The 15,330-nt window shown below is 37.0% G+C and overlaps 1 protein-coding gene across 6 annotated transcripts in view; it reads left to right on the top strand.

Moving 5' to 3' along the window:
* Positions 1-14,754, top strand: part of nolo (no long nerve cord) — a 777,697-nt gene extending 762,943 nt beyond the window's left edge. For 5 of the 6 annotated variants that reach the window (XM_065229032.1, XM_065229034.1, XM_065229035.1 and 2 more), the window contains 3 exons: positions 8,054-8,383; positions 8,445-8,595; positions 8,655-14,754. In XM_065229032.1, the coding sequence (XP_065085104.1) occupies positions 8,054-8,383; positions 8,445-8,595; positions 8,655-8,773 (600 nt within the window). In that variant the 3' untranslated portion in view covers positions 8,774-14,754. The remainder of the gene's footprint in view (positions 1-8,053; positions 8,384-8,444; positions 8,596-8,654) is intronic. The other variant, XR_010518214.1, reaches the window with a different exon arrangement.
* The last annotated feature ends 576 nt before the right edge of the window (positions 14,755-15,330 follow it).

The following is a 15,330-nucleotide window of genomic DNA, read 5'->3' as shown; positions in this document are numbered from 1 at the left end:
TAGTAATTGAAGGAAATGACGTTCTCATGTGGCTTATAGGTAATTCTAAAATAGGTAAATCATGCAAGCACACACCTTTTACAATTCTTAACCTACTTACCAGTTCCGTCCAGTATAAATTGGCTGTTTCCAAATGGCCAAATCCTTTCTGACTGCTTACTCTCTTACGTTTTCTCGCTTTTTTCCTTCTTCCTATTGAAAATCTGGCCGTGTTCCCATTTGTTCTCAGGTAGGTAATATTGGTACATGAGGGGAAGAAAGAAATAGAACAAGTTAAGTGTGAGTTGCATGCGTTGGTTAGTCGTTTGGGTCATGGTGTTGTGTTCCCTATTTTATTTGCCTCTATTCAGCTCTCAGATCACCCCCTCCCCCCAAACTATTGCGGATGAAAAAAAGAACCCATATTTGGTAACCTCTCGCGAGCTGCAATGCATAAGATATGAATAACAAACAAATCTAGAACGGGGCTTAAACATATAACATTTTCTAAGACTGAATATGATTATTTTAGTATGAATAATGAGAATTTTATGAAGAAAAGACGATCCCAAAAGAAAGTTCCCTAGCAATAAAACTATTACTCTGGGCATCCATACTCAGAAACTATACCCGACCTCAACAAACTGTACCAAAATCAGAAAAGCTAAACTACTCGGTAAGATTTTGGCATTTCTATTTAATTGTATTAAGCTATCTCACAGAGACCAGATGTCCAAGTTCGGTCAGAAACTTGTGTAAAGTTAAGTGGAAACGTTGCCGTTACGTAGCGCTAGCATCTCCTGATTTCCTCTATAAATTTATCACTTTCGACCAATTTAGCGCTAGTACCGATAAATTACCTGCTGAAAATTGCCACTTGGCGCTACCAGCACTTAGTGTCTAGTGTAAGTTTTGCAACGCTAGCGCCATCATGTTGCCAAAGAGGGTTTTTAAGTGGGGAAGTCGCCGTTAGTGGCGCTTAAGTCGAATAGGAATCTTTACACAAGTTTTTAGAGAAATTTTGGAGCCTCAACGTCTGTTTTCTGTGGCTATCTTATATCGAGCTCTTTTCAATAATTGCAACATGTGAATAATGCAGAACAAATTTAAAATTGTTCTAGTGCCAAATTGGTTTTGAAGGTAGGTCAAACTACAAACGAACAGCTCAGCCGCTCTGAACCCTATGAAAATTATGCTTTCTAAATATGGTACATTCACTCACTATAAACCTGTCCTTTCTAGCCTATCTGAACTATTTAATAAATGGAAACCATAACATGGGTTACGCTCCTCCTAAGCGGGCCCTCCGCATCCTATCTCTGTCTTATCTCAAATGCTAATGGTTTGAATGTATCAATATATACATTGGAAATGACGTTCAATCAATTAAACCCATACCCCACTCACTTGGCCAGGCTTCAGAATCGTCCAGTGGGCAGTGCGCTCTACACTCCAAGTACCCTTTCTTTTAAATTTACCCTAAATTTTATATTTTACCCCTCTGAGTGTTGATTAATCACAATGAAACATTGTGACAGAGCACGGACTTGAGGTTACTAGAGTATTAAATAATCTAGGTTCTATTTAGGATTATATCTGAAAAATCCAAATTTGGCCAACGCCCACCGTATACTCAGTTATGCTCAATGAACTTAAAATTTCTAAGTCTCATAATTAAATATACAGGGTGATTCGGAATAACTCTCTCTCTCTCTCTCTCTCTCTCTCTTTCTTTTAAAAATGGTCATAACGATTGAACACTGGCTTGATTTTTTGATATCAGTAGACTTCAATTCAAATCTCTCTCCCTTTACCTTTAATTACCAGCCACATTTGTCATGAAAATTAACCACAGCTGGCACGCCCGTTTTAGTTCCAGCACTTTTGGAGTCCTGGCGATGCGTCTAAGCTCTGATATTGAACGGTTTTTCCACGCATGGTTCCTTTTTGCCTCTATAATGATGCGAAAAATAAATGTTTCATTCTTTCGAAAAGATTTCAGTTTTTAAAGATAACACACAAATTTATACAGATTTATGATATGCTCCATTTTCACGTAATGGCTGCTTGAAATCGAAAACGAATGAAATGTCAAATCCTTCTATCAATACATGCTGATATTTGTACACTTGGGCCTCCCTTAGCTCAGTCGGTAAAAGCACAGCTACAAAGCAAGACCATGCTGGAGGTGGCTGGGTTCAATTCCCGGTCCGGTCTAGGAATTTTTCGGGTTGGAAAATTTCTCGACTTCCCTGGGCATAGAAGTATGATTGGACCTGCCACACAATTATACCAATGCAAAAATGGTACAGGCATCGAAAGCTCTCAATTAATAACTGTGGAAGTGCATCTAGAACACTAAGTTGAGAGCACGCAATAAGCTAATATGCGATATGCAATAAGCTTGAAATGCGAAGAAGAAGAAGAAGAAGTGATATTTGTACTTCAAAGCAAAATAATTGCACATATACCCATTTTACCCATTGATAATTGGATATTTGTGAAATCAGTGACAGTTATTCTGAATCACCCTGTACATATCGGGTAACCAGCTCTAATGTTGGGCTATGGATCCAACGATTGGGCCAATCGATAAAAATTTCCTGTTCTTTAATTTTTCGTAGAACAATGCGTCATCTGGACAATATAAATGGATATTATTGGTTTCTAGTGAAACATTGATAAAAAATGCATTCGAAATTTATGTATGGGCCCCATATTAGGAACACTTAGGCCGACATTAGGGACATTAACACTATATATATTTTTTTTTCTCGTGGTCTCCTAACCTCGAAGCAAGATGTTTTTCGAAGGCCATTAAATCGAACGTTATTGGATAGTTTTGGTAGTGACTTGCATTGGATGTGAAGGTTGATCCACAGCCAAACAGACATAATACTCGCAAGTTGTTCATCGAACAAGCATTTAACGGTCAATTTAAAAGTATCGTCGTTGGTAGTACCGCCACCTGTGGCGTGCATAGTCATTTCCCTTGAGTTTAACGTTTACACACTACCGCCATCTGTTCAGCGTACTACCCACCACAGTGTACTCAACAGATGGCGGTAATGTTTTAGCGACGATGTTTTACAGTGAGAAATATTCAGTGTGTTATGTCTGTGGTTGATCTATTTGTTTTGAATCCTTGAATTAAAAAAAATAGTTTCAGAAAAAAATCCTAGATTTGGATTTTATACGCACTTCGAGAAATTATGTAGACATTGGAACGTACAGAATTATTCAAGTTGTCGAATTTTGAAAAAAACAACATTGGCGGAGTTGTGTACAAGATTTGACCGCATGGTTTACGTAGACTACGTTGAGATGTTTAGTGAACGTCTCGTGCATTTTTCCTGATATGGATTTAAAATACAGCAGAAGTAACTTATTTCCTCAATTTACTCCATTTCCTCACCTTGACATGTCAATTTCCTCACCCTTATTAGCTATTTTTATGACAGTTTATGGACTTTCCGTAAGAGATATTTTCGCATATGAAACACTTGTTTTTAATCTTCTGTTATAAAATATATTTCTCATGCGCACTTCACTGCCCATCCCATCTCCTTTGAACATTTGTTATGGATAACACGTTTAACCAAACGCTTGATCGCAGTGGGATACCTCCGGTGGGATATAGTTCACAAGCATGTATTGCACACCCCAGCCCAAGTAACATTGTAAGTTTAATAGAGGTTTTAAAGCACTCTACAAGTCTAAAATTTGATATTCAGAGTTGTGCTTTCTCAAAATTAGAAAGCTTGGTCCATGTTCAATATTTAATCATAAATTGCTACTTCAAGCAATCAAAAATTCGTCCATTCAAGCAGGATCATAATTCTAAATGTTTTTTGGATACTGGATCCCACTTCAACACAGGGACGGCCCAAAATCATCAAAATTTCATTTGAACATATAAAAGAACTTGTTGAATGGCCGGCTGATTGCTCGAATTGGCTCATGTTGTGTATAATTTCGGCCCCGTGGTTCCAAAAACAGAAAGTCGCGTTGACGAAGAGACCTCTCAGGGGCGTACATATTTAGCTGAGCCAGCAGTGTTGGACAGTCAATGTCACCCGTAAGCAGCTTTCCAGCAAACATAGCTTGAGCGACCGTCCTTCTCGCCTCTAATGGTTCGATTCCCAGTAGACGGCAACGCTCCTCGTATGGTGGCAAGTTCGTTGGGTCACGTCAGTTGAGGAAACGAAGAGCATATCTCACAAACTTGCGTTGAACGGATTCAATTCTAGTGATGCAGCTAGCATAGAAAGGGCACCAAACAACTAAACTTGACTCCAACTACCGTGTAGTTTTTTCACCGACAAACCGACATGAAACTTAAACTTAACTGTTGATCGAGAATCCATAGCGACAGATTCAAATGTGCAGCGATCCCATCTGTCAAAACCATAGAAATTTGTTATCTAGATTAAAAAAAAATATCCCGGGATAGACTAGACACGAACCGGAATATGCAATTAATGGTGTGCCACTGTCTGTAAAGCGCCACTGCAAACCAGCTTGATTGTAGTCGCCAAATACGAAAGCGGGAGAGCAGGGACTTAATTGAGAAGAAATTGATCCTAAAGATTCCACATGCTCACGGATGATCGTGCAGTCGTTTTTGCGGTCGGGGGCAGGTAGATTGAGCCTACACTAGGCTTGCTTTGTGGAAGTTCTACGACAATCTACAGTTGTTCCAGTTGACTGGAAATGGGTGACGTACTTACGTAGCTGGCTGGTCTCGTTGATACTGCAATCAGGACTCCGCCACTGCACGATTTTTGACTGTTTATGGGAGACCTGTCAGTTCTGAAGACGGAATAGAGTGACCCCAAAAGTTGCGATGAATAAATTCGCTCGTCCAGCCACGTTTCCGTCAGCACAATCAAATCATATTCGGCCTCCGCAACAGCCAGGAAAAACGAGTCGATTTTAGTCCTCAGCCCACGCACGTTTTGGTAGTAGATCCGGAGACCATTCGAGGAGCAATCACGGGAGCTGGAAATCGAAAGGACATCAGGTGCCGAAAGCTCGGAATCGCAAACATACTCGCCTGAGGTTGCAGGCCGGAAGCCCTGGATACCATCACCAACCACAGGACCAGGACGATGAAGATGGCGAATGTTTGCTGCAAGCGCGACTGGGTCTGGAGGTTCGGAAGCTTCCTCAATGCCTCTTTTAGGGTGTCGTAAATAACTATTTAGAATGTGTTTACTGTAATAAGGTATAGGAAAGAATTAACTGTAATAAGTCAACAAAAGTCATAGAGTCGTGAACTCTGTTCGGAAAATCATGTTCTAGTTCTGGGAAACGTGATTTATGTTCATGCTTTGTGATTGATACCGTGAATCTTGTTCTCGAAAACGGGAACATGGTTCATGGACTGTAAAATGTCAACTTCATTATAAATATCAATATTTTAAATGGAGTGAGGAAGTGGAATGAAAACAACGGAAGCCTTGATGCAGGTTTTACCCGCATCCTAAACTGGCAGTAGGTATCTGTCCAGCAGATGGAATGAACACACTTTCAGTCGAGTTTTCAGCTCAACAAATCAACACCACCTTCGACTTCCATCGGAGCGGCGGGAGTAAGAACACCTGATGCGTTCGGGGATTCTTTTTCCTCGAGGACGGCCAGTATGATGACATGTACCAGCCAATGCCATTGTGCCGGACCACCATTCTGATGATACGGCTCAGCTAACTCACTAATAATAATCGAGACACTATTCTCGACGGATCCGAGCACTCTAAAAGGATAAAATCAACAACAACTGAAAAAACAGCTGCAGCATTACATGTGAGATGTGATCCAAGTTCACGATTTCAGGAACGAAAATCACACTTATGCGTTCATGGATCACAAAATCATGATTTTATTTTGTGTTTTCTGTAGCGTTATGAAATCGATGGCCGCGCTGAACAGGCGTGACTTAAGTTCATGGATTTGGGATTTATTTTATGAAAATTTTATTTACTCGATCACGTTTACGGGAACTAAGTCATGAATTCAAACGAACTAACAATCTCACTGCTATAAGATCTTAAATAAAATCCCAAGAAAAGAAAAAAAAAACAAAAAATGAATCCTCAAGATAATTTAAGAGAAATTTTCAGCAGATTTTTAAAGTACCGAATTCCAAAGATGGTTAAAAAATTAGAACGATTGTAGGAAAATGAAACAGGATGGAATTTTTAAATGATTTCTGAATGGCAATTTAATAAAATCTCTCAGAGTTTTGCTAGAAAATTCCGTGAAAAATTAAAAGGGTATTTTAAAAACAATATAAAATGTGTTCTGAGAAGAAACTGATAGGATTGTTCAATATAAATCCTAGACAATATTAAGAGCATGTCCATGGGAATTTTGAGGAAAAGCTCAAAGGTATTTTAAAAAATCTGACGAGAACTCAACGGAAATTTTCAGGAGTATTCTGAACGAAGATTAGAAATTCGGATAAATTTCAAACGCAATTCTTAATTGAATTAATTTAAAAGGAATTTGTAAATGAGTGATCCAAGGTAGTTCTGAAGAGTTTATCAAGAGAATTCTTAAAGCGATTTCAAAATTATGGAGGCAAACATAATTAGTGCTCCAACAATCTTTTAATAGATCTTCGTGGTGCTACTCTTGGGGTTTCCCTTAGCTTAGTAATTATAGGCGTAGCCATAAATCAAGACCATAATGGAGGTGGCTGGGTTCGAGTCCCGGTCCCGTCTAGGAATTTTTCGGGTTGGGAAATTTATCTACTTCCCTTGGCATAAAGTATGACTGTAATTGCCACACAATTATACTAAAAGCAAAAATGATACAGGCATCGGATGCTCTCAACTCTGGAAGTGTACCTAGAACATTAAGTTGAGAGCACACAATAAGCTAATATGCGATAAGCAATAAGCTTGAAATGCGAAGAAAAAAGAAGAAAGAAAGTGCTACCATAGAGATAACTCTAAGACCAGAAGGTCCCGAAGAAACGTGCTCAACTTTTTGGCTCAGCTCTGGTAGTATCTTAGGTCCCAAGCTAATCGATGCACCCCTCGAAACATAGGAAAATCTACGACTTCCTCATTTTATCTATCAAACGTTCATAGCGAATCAAAACAAACATAGTGTAGTACTAGAATTTCAACTGGAATGGGGTACGCATATAGATGTACTTGGGACCAATAGGCTAGTCAAGTAGAGAGCAAATTTAGAAAAAATAGTTTCAAATTTATTTACACTTGATGCAACGGAAAAGTGGAATTTAGTTGACATCAATAGAAAGATTCAATTTTTCAAGTATTAAAATTGAAAACTTTGCAAAATATTAAATTCCACGGAATCATAAAGAACGTTTTAAGCCAAAGATATTGAAAAAATAATGTGAATTGTATGGAATTCAAACCCTTTCAAATATTCTTGAAACATTATAAAACAAATTTTAATTCAAAATTATCACTTTTTTCCATAGATGTTACCTTAAAAGTTATTTAGATGTCAGCCCATATTGAAAAAAATATTAAACTTATGATCTTTTTTCTTTGTCCAAGATCTCGCAAAATAGTCGAAGTTCCAAAATATTGAAAACTTGTCCAATTTATATGTATTTAGAATAGCTTCATTTCTAGAACTCAATAAAATCAAACATTGCAAAATTCTGCAATGGTCCGTCAATAATTTGCAAATTATATAGTATTCCAATGGGAAAGCTTAAAAAGTTATTTTGTAGGACATGTATTAAAAAGAAAAAAAAAAAGATAAAATAAACTTTCGAAAATTCTAAATAAACCCTGTTAACAGTTGCCCGGGAAATAATCCCCTCAGTCTAATCATATTAGGGCCCAATAGCATTCAACATAATAGCTGTCGGTCAAATAGCGTTCCATCTTCAAACAAATTTTGAAAGTTAATCACTTTGCTATAACCATCTTTGAGATTTGGATAACGAATATCATTCGAGCCACGTAGGCTTATGCTGGAAATCTGCATTCGTGCGTATGCGTAATCGGACATAGCTGGATAGCTTAAACTCTGTTCAAATTCTGACATAAACATTAACCAAGAAAATACCTTCCATCAATTTCAGCTCCGGTCGGTTCACTGCATGGTGCAGTTGATCAATTCGTCCTACACGGTGGACAACAGCCTGTGCGAAGAGGCCGGTCTCATCATCCCGGAAACGGTGGAAAAATGCGGCAATGTCGAATGTCCCCGTTGGGTCACCAGCGAGTGGTCTCTCTGTCTGCAGTCCAAGTGTTTCGCTTGGCACACGGCTCTGCAAAAGCGGGATGTATTCTGCAAGTTCGGCAACGTGAGCAATAGCGACAAGTGTGAGGATCTGGAGAAGCCTGTTACCAAACAGGAATGCTACAACGAAATGTGCAAAGGCGTCTGGCGGGTGGAGCCCTGGTCAGAGGTAGGAAGTGTGTTGTAGCTTTGTTTTAAACTTTTTGAATTCTATGTATCATTAATTTCAGTGCAACTCTGCATGCGGTGGCCAGGGCATCAAATACAGGATACTGCAGTGTGTCTGGTACGGTACCAAGAAACCGGCTGGTAACGCATGTAGGGATCAGCCTCGACCTGCCGTGATGAAAGTTTGTAAAGGACCACCTTGTATTTCTAACCGTAAGTAGCAAGCGCTCTGATATATGAAAATTGAATTGTAATTGTTGGCATCTTTCCAGCATCGGAATGCAAAGACTTATCGCGATACTGTAAAAATGTAAAAACAATGGGCCTATGTAGACTGCACCGTTACCAGCAACAATGTTGCAAAACTTGTAGGTTTAACATTTATAACTAAAGTATTCCGTGCAGCGACATCCAGATCAGCAACTGTAGCAACGGTAAGATACAGTGAAATTGATACGGGGAACCAAAATATAGAAATGCAGTGCAACAGAAGCGCCAACGGCTAAAAACGGTTGGCACTTTCAACATACTGATACTACCTACCTAAAATACAAGAAAACAAAATCCTACCAAAACCAAAATGACTTTGTTCGGAGCTGAGGGAATGCTTTGCTCTTACTGATATAGGAGAAAAACTAAAACAGGAGACGAATTTGTATTATATATTGACATGTATTACATAAATTTAATTGAATCGATAAAGATAACTGAGGGGAAGGCCAATGAATGATACTGAGTATATTGGAATAATATGTCATTTACTGTGCTTTAACCGAAGAACCTTTATTTATAAGCATTGCAAAGAAAAGCAACAGATGTAAATAATTAACTTTAAAAGGATAAAGAATTAAAAATTCGCAACTGAAGATATTAGGATAATCAAGATAAATATCGATAGAAAAATCGAATCGTACGAATGGTTGAGAGTTTTGTTTGAACATCCAATATTTTGGCTTTTGGTAAATTAATAAACAAAATCGAAAAATTGCCAAACACACAACATGTTGTTAACAACAACAAAAAACGAGAAACCAAACTACAGAAGAGTATTTTTGAACTTTCAAGCTACGAATTGTTCCTCCGAGAAGCAAGATAGTGAAAACGAAACCAGTAAAACCCATTTGAATGATCGAGCTGTTCGAAACCTACAAACAAAACAAAACTATACGCCTAAGTTCTTTTACGATACTCATCTCATAATAACTAGATTTTTATCACTCATCCCTCTCGTGCATTTTAAACCGAACCCCCAGTTTGAATTACGTCTTAGAATATTGGAAACGGAGTCACCGACAAAATCATAAATTTTTAAAAATGCGAATCTTGAACATAAGCAAACCAAACCAATGCCTAAACCGATGAAATAACACACTTAAAAAAACACTTTCGAGTTACAAATACCCATACCTTAGTCCAAATTCTATGAAACATCAAAGGTGATAGAAACATGCCCTTGGAGAATGGTCAGTTGATCGAATTGGTTCAACATCTAGATTTAGTCCAAACTTTACCAAAATTGTGATCATCTTCAATTATCCTATTAATAAAAAAAAATAGTGCATTAATTGATTTTGTATGAAAATAGTAATTACAGAAAAAAATTACAAGAGCCATATTCAGTTGATAGTTTTATTTGTTTACGGGAAGAAAAGTCTAAGAGCAAAAAAAACTTCAACATAATATTTAAATAAAAATACGTCCAATCCACACTCAGTTACTGGGAACGCCCTGCATCATGCATTGTTTGAAAGTTGTGTACAGAATGCTTATGAAAACGAATAGTATGTTGAGGAGGTAAGCTAGATATGGAATTTTGTTCTCAACAGGCGGTGAATGGGTGAAGGATTGTGTGATGTGGTGAAAAAAGGAATGATTCGAGTCAATTAGAGAATGGTGGTTCGGTGGTGATGATGCTTTGGATGATTGGGTTCCAAATAGATTTATTTGATCGAGGCAGATCCTTAGCTGCAGAATGAATATTTAGGGTGCGGATAAACATCACTTGAACAGTGTTTCTCAATCTTTGGATCACAACCCATTGTACAATGATTTTCTCAAAGGCCAATAATCATTAAATTTTTATAAATGAAATCATGTTCCGTGTTCGTCATTATATAATTTTAGATATTTACTTTAATGTGAGTAACTTTAAAGTAGTGGAAGGCCCATAACACAACATTACTTTTTTATTTAAAAAAAATATATGCCAATATCATCGATGTACCCAAACTTGGCTATCCCCTCGATTCCCCTTGCCAAAACATTAGCAAAATATTATTAAAAATACTCAATTTTATTAGCACTTTTTTTTTCGTGTTGGGTATTTTGATCGCATGCGACCAGTACTTAGATCTATTGTGATATATTCCCCGTTTTAATATTGCTTTATCAGCATGTCGAATCACCATTTTATGAAGCGACCGACATAGACTGACCGAAAGCATTTTCCCAGCCAGGTATTACATTTCGAATGAATTGCATTACTTGTCTGGGAACTGAATTCCAAATATCAAAGGGTTCTGTCAGCCCCTTATCCAGAAAAATACGCCTCTTAATGAAGATTGCTGTACAAGAGCATAGCAGGTGTTCAGAGTCTTCTTTTTCTATGCCGCATAATCGACACATGTCATCTTGAAGTTTTCCTATTAGCTTCAAGTGATATTTACATGGACAGTGCCCTGTTATTAAACCAGTGTACATACTGAGATCTTCCTTTGATAGTTCAAGAATTTTGCTAGTCATTGAAATAATCGGATTAATAAACCGTTTCGACTGCCTAGCAATCAGAGTGTTGTTCCAATTGGTCTCCACTTTCATTTTTCCCATTTTTCCAACTCCATTATAAGAGAGCAAGCAGAAGCTCCACAGAATGGTTCTGGTCCTATAAGTTGTTGAGATGATCCAAGCCTAGCTAGTGTGTCGGCTTTTTCATTCCCTTGAATTCCACATTGACCAGGAACCCAAAATAGGTTCACTTGGTTTTAGCAGGCCAATTTTTGGAGTGACATTGCACATTCCCATACAAGTTTAGAATTACATGTTGCTGATTTCAAAGCATTTAGTGCTGCTTGGCTATCAGACATAAAGCAGATATTTGAATGTCTATAATTCCTACACAAGCAAATTTGAGAACATTCAAGAATTGCTTGGACTTCTGCTTGGAACACGGTAGGCCAGTAGCTCATAGATATTGATATATTTATACCTGGACCTGTTACCCCTGCTCCTACACGATTATCCAATCCAGTGCCGTCTGTATAAAAGACAATTGATCCTTTACCTACCGAGCTAAGCGAGGCCACTCAGAGCTCAGAAGTTCTTGTGGATTTACTTCATTTCCTTTAATTTTGCGAATTTTGGGTGTAACAATTGTTTATATATATTTTTTTCAAATGCTGCACATTTTCGAAGATCTGGATTTTTTAAATGCTGACACTTCCTCAAAGTCCAAGTACTCAAGCTCCGAAGCAACCGAATTAATCCTGTACAAACTACACAATCACACACGGGTTAATTTTAGGTTGATCAAAAAAATAAGTCCTCATAATTTCAACAGTTTAGTGAATCAGCTGCAGTTAAGAGAATCAACCCAAGAAGCATCATCAACGAACACACAAATTAAGTGTCATTTTTGAAAAATGCTTGGTATTTTCTGAACAAGAAAAAGGATAGAATTTTCTTTAACAAGTCCTTTAATGTCGAAATATATCACAGCAGCTGCAAATAAGTTCACTACTGATCGGCAGAATGAGCATTAGGGTGCTTCATTTTGGAAAATGTATTTGCAATCTAATAGGTCACTCTCTAGTATGATTCATAACCCCAAATTTGAGCCTTTGCAGAAAACGGTAAAGGTAGATGAAGGCTCAGAGATCGCGCAAGTGGTTTGAAGTTTGTACGCAGATTATGGCAAATTATTAATTTTTGAAAATGCCAACAAACAATTTTAGCTGCAGATTAGCTTAAACAATCATAAGCCAATGTTAAAATTGTTAGTTTAGCTGTCACCGAAGCTGTCACTCTATCAGAATGCTGTCAAAATTGAATCAGTGCATGTTTTGAGCCTGAAATTGAAACTTTAGACTAAAAGTCTCTTCTACAAAGTTCCTTATAGTTAGGTCCTCATTTTTATGACAATGAATTCTAAGGTGGTTCTTATTATCATTGAAATCAAAAATCTAACTTTTTTGTTTGTAGAAATTAAGGTATACATTTTTTGGAAAAGTTGTAGCTGAGCTAATTTCAAGCAACTTTGTAAAATGAACTTTTTTGTATCTCTTAAATTGACCGATATGGAGCTATTTTCTTGAATTGAGTTAGGGTGTCTCTGAAAAGTTTTGCTGCACAAAGCTTGTCGATATCTTTCGCCGATCAAGAGTTATTGACGTTTTTCTACTAAAAATATGCCATTTTCAAATGCTAATATCTCTGGTTGAAGCAAACAAAAAAAAAATTCACGCCATTATCAAAATATGAAAAATTAGAGGGCTGTTTTTTTTTAAACTACTACTTTTTTATTTCAAATTTCTCATGAAAGTCATTTTCTAGAGACTTTTAAAGCTCTTCAAGACGAATGGTTTATTAAGAATAACATACGCCCCTTCAAATGCCGTAAGAAATCATTTTTTTGTATTGCCCCAACCAGAGATATTAAAATTTGAAAAGGGCATATTTTTAGTAGTAACTCTTGATCGTCGAAAGATATCGACAAGCTTGGTGCCGCAAAAAATTACGCCTTCTAAAGATCTAAAAGTTATTTCAAGACACCTTTGCTGATAAATTTTAAATAAGAAAACAAGAACAAAACAACTGTTTCTTCAGAGACACCCTAACTCAATTCAAGAAAATAGCTCCAAATCAGTCAATACAAAAAAGATACAAGATACAAAAGATACAAAAAAGGTCTCTTTTATAAAGTTGTGCAGTGGTTGCCATGACAACGATTTTCAAGGCTGCCGTAGTTGTGATGAAATTGGTGTTGTCAGGCACATATTTAACTTTTACCGAAGATAACATATCCTGTGTCTGTCGCTCGGTTTCAGGCAAAGTTGCCAGTATTCTTGATATGTTGTCTTCGCTATTACCCTATTTTGTGATGTTTTCACTTTTTTAACTTTCTTCAAACCATTTGCGTGACCTCTAAACCTTCATTAAACCATTGTTTGCAAAGACTAATACTTTGGGTTTCTGAATCAAGCTGAAGAGAGGACATACGTTTTACAGATCGAAGTACCCTAATAGGCACATGCAAAATAGCAATTTTTACCGAAGAGAACAAAAGCCATGTTAGTTAGAAAATAAATCTATTAAATTGTGAGAGTATAAAATACGAGTAAATAACTTTAATTTAAACTACATACAAGCTAAACAAAGAAAGTTATAACAAAAAACTAGTTCGAAACGATGATAAGCAAAGGAAGGATGAAGAATTGTAAATTGAATTATTAAAAATGCAAAAGCCATAAGGTAAGGTAGGACAAACACTTTTAGGATAGTAAGAAAATCACTCACACAGACACTGAACATACTAGCTGAATTATGTTGATAGTACGATTTGGTTCATCTTGTTTGTATATTTTTACTTCGACTGATAGGCTGACAAAACAAAAAACATAACTCGTAAATCATTATCGTAGCTTGGATTGCTTACTTTATAAATTAATTAGACCAAGATAGCTACACTAAGCAAAATACCTACCAATCCCACAAGCCTGAGTACCAAATTTAAACAAAGCCTGTTAGGAAGAATTTAACCGGGAAGGAAGCCTTTGACTAGCGAACCTTAAAGCTTTTGAAAACACCCACACACACAAAACAAAATCAACCGTTAAAACCGTTTTGACTGCGAGGCAAAAGATTTAATGATATAAGATGACGTTGAGAGTGCATTTATGACGATAATGTGATATTTCATCCCAATTGAAAATACGAACCTGACCCTGGAATGCAAGAAGCCGAACGCTACGCAAAGATTAACCTATTGAGAATATATTTTTCCAGTGCAATGTCCATCTTTCATAAACAGCCAGTAAGTTTAATTTATGCTACAAATCCAATCAATCAACGCGAATTAACTTAACCAAAAAAGAAGCTACCGTTAAACTCAATATATTCTGATTGAGGGATGAAAAGTTCTGAACGAGCATCGAAAGCGCTTACAAGCCCCAATTTGGCAAATTTACCTTGGTTTCTGTTGGATATTATGTAGCCTCATGCGCCATTAACGGAGGAATGAACGGATACAAAAGCAACTATTTATGATTACTATACATTTCACTGTACTATGATTATCATTAAAACTACAATTATAAATATAAATAATAGGAAGGTTATTAGTTAAACAAGAAAAAAAAACTTATAACAATTATTGAATCGAAATGGAAACTGAATAAAATATTTTTTATTTAAAATGATGAATTGTATTTTCATTAAACCAGAAAACGCCCATACACGGCCGTTGAATGTTACTCCAACTCGAGTTCCATTTACTTAAATTCGCAAAATCCACCGTTACTTCTAAACTGAGTGAAATTTTCCTCGGCAGTTTCTGCTCGAATATTATAGCTAAGTCTATGAGTGACCATAGTTTGTTTGCGAATTTGAGTAAATATAACTCCAATTTGATTGAGCTTCAACGGTCATGTACAGCAATCGCAAACACCAGCGCAGTCTAGCAGTAAACGAGACGAACACCAGGGCGGTAAGCTTTGCAATAAAATTATTGCACCAACCATAATGAATGAGACGAAAAGCTTCCATCATCGAGGCGGTGGCAGTAGTTCGTAGTTTTATGGGAAGATGAACACCGTGATCTGCGCATGCTCTTTGATTTCGATTTACGACTTCAATGTTCATGATGTTCAATGTGGATGCTTTTTTATAGCCAAGTGCTTGACATGCAGAAACTTAAATTCATTAACTTAAATGCTGCACCATTTGTATTGTCGC

This window comes from Ochlerotatus camptorhynchus, unplaced genomic scaffold (genome assembly GCF_037179485.1).
Source record: "Ochlerotatus camptorhynchus isolate MF236.1 unplaced genomic scaffold, CSIRO-AGI_Acam_v1.1 ptg000306l, whole genome shotgun sequence".
Taxonomy (NCBI): Eukaryota; Metazoa; Arthropoda; class Insecta; order Diptera; family Culicidae; genus Ochlerotatus; species Ochlerotatus camptorhynchus.
Note: the sequence above shows the minus strand (reverse complement) of the source record. Positions and strands in the feature narration are given on the sequence as shown.